The sequence below is a fragment of the Acyrthosiphon pisum genome, chromosome X (assembly GCF_005508785.2).
Source record: "Acyrthosiphon pisum isolate AL4f chromosome X, pea_aphid_22Mar2018_4r6ur, whole genome shotgun sequence".
NCBI lineage: Eukaryota > Metazoa > Arthropoda > Insecta > Hemiptera > Aphididae > Acyrthosiphon > Acyrthosiphon pisum.
This window is the reverse complement of record NC_042493.1, coordinates 37,634,288-37,637,129: the sequence shown is the minus strand read 5'-3', so window position 1 is coordinate 37,637,129 and position 2,842 is coordinate 37,634,288. Positions and strand designations below refer to the sequence as shown.

The 2,842-nt window shown below is 28.7% G+C and overlaps 1 protein-coding gene across 1 annotated transcript; it reads left to right on the top strand.

Moving 5' to 3' along the window:
- The first annotated feature begins 964 nt into the window (after positions 1-964).
- LOC107883912 lies at positions 965-1,677 on the top strand. The gene is made up of 3 exons (XM_016804890.1): positions 965-1,003; positions 1,084-1,305; positions 1,399-1,677. The coding sequence occupies exons 1-3, from the start codon at positions 965-967 to the stop codon at positions 1,675-1,677; spliced, it is 540 nt and encodes a 179-aa protein (XP_016660379.1).
- The last annotated feature ends 1,165 nt before the right edge of the window (positions 1,678-2,842 follow it).

Below are 2,842 nucleotides of genomic sequence, written 5' to 3'. Positions count from 1 at the left end.
AACATAGGTTAGTTATAACTTATAATAAATAATAATATATTTTTTTTATAGATACATTTTGTACATTCAATAACAATCCCAATATTACAGAATAAAAAAAAACTTAAGTGATGAATATGAGTTTATATATTATGGACAAAGTATATACAAATAATACAAGAAGTCTAAACCATGAATGTTCTTACTTACAATCATCATAATATAATTTTATTTAATATAATATTTTAAATATTATTAAGAATTTTTAATTTTTTTTTTTTGATTTTTCACTTCTAACATGATTTAAATTTTTTGAACACCTATTAAAATTCCTAAAAAGTTTACAAATTATCAAATGCTTAATAAAAAATTATAGATGTGGTATAAAATCTTCTGCCAGTGAACCTTCTGTTGATGATACACCCAGACGTTTATACTTTAAACGTGGAATTCGTCAATTATCGCATGCAGTTACATTGAAAAACAAGAAGTTGAAAGTACTAAATCAAACTGTGAGACGCCAGGAAAAAAAAATTAAATCCATGGAAGCAATAATAAAGGAGCTGCAAAAAAAAAATTTAATAGATAATGATGCCACAAGTGTATTGTTGGATTATTTTAGTAAGCATCAAGATCTCATTGGGCAAAAAAAAATTTAGGTCAAAATTTCCAAGGAAGTATAGCCCACAAATATGGCAGTTTGTTTTATCCTTACATTTCTTTTCCGCTAAAGCTTACGCCTACGTAAGGCAGCAGTTTAATACTACTCTTCCACATCCACGCACATTATCCAAGTGGTATTCTCATTTAAATGCTGCTCCTGGTTTCACGCTTGAAGCTTTAAAAACTCTTTCGCTAAAAGTTAATAGCTCTATTCATCCATTATATTATAGCTTAATGATTGATGCGATGGCTATTCGCCAGCATTTAGAATATGACGGTAAAAATTATTATGGACATGTAGATACTAGATATTGGTAATGGTATGAGTAGTGATTCATTAGATATGGCAAAAGAATGTTTAGTATCCATGGTTGTTTCAATTAATGAGAATTGGAAAATTCCTATTGGATACTTTTGACTTCAAATTTAAATTCTTCACAGAAAGCTGAACTAACAAGGCATGCATTGAATTTATTAAAAGAAACTGGTGTGAATATAGTCAGCTTAACTTTTGATGGGTGTTCAACTAATGTTATTATGGCAAGACTTTTAGGTTGTAGTTTTAATATTAAAACACTTAATACAAAATTCATTGTACATACCACTAATAATGTAGATGTTGAAGTTGTAGTCTTCTTAGATCTTGCGCATATGGTGAAGCTTGTAAGAAACGCTTTTGGTGAAAAAAAATTGTTCAAAGACTGTGATGGAAATATAATTAATTTTAATTTTATTGAACGTTTGTTTATACTGCAGGAAGAAGAAGGTGCTCTTTTACCAAATAAATTGAGGAAACAACATATATTTTTTCATAAACAAAAAATGAAGATAATGTTAGCTACCCAATTATTGAGCCAATCGGTAGCTGATGCTCTAAAATGTTGTAAAAACGTTTTGTGTATTGAAGAGTTTTCTAATGTTGATGCAACTATAATATTTATTAAAATATTCAATGCTGGATTTGATATTCTTAATTCAAGATCATCAAATTGTATTGGAAATAAAAAGGCAGTATGTGAGGAAAATATTAAATAAATATCAGAATTTACAAGTCGTATAACAAATTACATTCAAGGGTTAAAAGTGTATGAAAATAATAATTTTGTCCCTGTTTTAAAATCGAATAGGAAAATGGGTTTTATTGGTTTTATTGTTTGTTTAAATTTATTAAAACACGAGTACTCCAATTTAATAGCAACAGGCAAGTTAAACCATTTAAAAATGTACAAGATCAGTCAAGACCACTTAGAAATATTCTTTGGCAGTGTGAGGTCATTGGGTGGATACAACAACAATCCTACAGCTCGACAGTTCCAATCAGCGTATAAAAAGCTCGTTGTTAAAATAAATGATATCCCTAGTTTTAACACAGGTAATTTCATCCCACTACTCAAGTTCAGATCCAGTCAGAGTTATCCATAGAACATCTTCCAACATTAACTCAGATTCAATTGATATTGAAGAACATGTACAAGAAACTGCTACTTATAATGATCACGATTAAATTGAAACTCAAGATACCTACACCTTTAACCTTTTTTCTCAAGAAATAATTATTCATATAGCCGGGTTTGTTGTTCGTAAGTTAGCGTTGAAACGTGTTTGAAAAGTTTATTTTCTCCTGATAAGGATTCATTTTTAAACGCATTTATTAGCTTAAAAAATAAAGGTGGAAATAGAGGGGGTCTGATCTATCCGAGTGATGGCGTTATTACTATTTGTCTTCATACCGAAAAAGTCCTACGTAGTTTCAATTATAAAAATAAACCAGTTAATGCATTATTTGTGCATTCAAAAGTTCTTTCTCATTTTTTACATAATACAAATATAATTAGTTCTTTAAATATTCATAGAAAAGAATCATATAGTCCATTGTCTGATCATGTTACACTTCTAATAAAATATATTTCAACAACCTATATCAAAATTAAAATTAACCATAGTCTTAAAGCTTTAAATGAAAAACCATCATTAAGAATGTGGTATAACAAAATAACTCTTTTCCAAGGTCAATAATAATAAAAAAAAAAATTATAAGTATAATAATTTTTCAATATAAGTGATTATTTAGTCCTAATCATTTGAAGGCATTTTAATATTACTTATATTGATTAATATACAAATGATATTTAATCAGGCACGTAGCTAAGGGGCGGCCTGGGGTGGCCCGGACACCCAAAATATTTACTGGCCACCCTGA

Excerpts from the sequence above, each read along its gene's own strand:
- LOC107883912 (XM_016804890.1), top strand. The coding sequence starts at position 965 with ATGAGTAGTGATTCATTAGATATGGCAAAAGAATGTTTA. Across the intron at positions 1,004-1,083 it reads ATATGGCAAAAGAATGTTTA|AAAGCTGAACTAACAAGGCA; the intron begins GTATCCATGGTT and ends AATTCTTCACAG. Across the intron at positions 1,306-1,398 it reads TTGCGCATATGGTGAAGCTT|GAAGAAGAAGGTGCTCTTTT; the intron begins GTAAGAAACGCT and ends TTTATACTGCAG.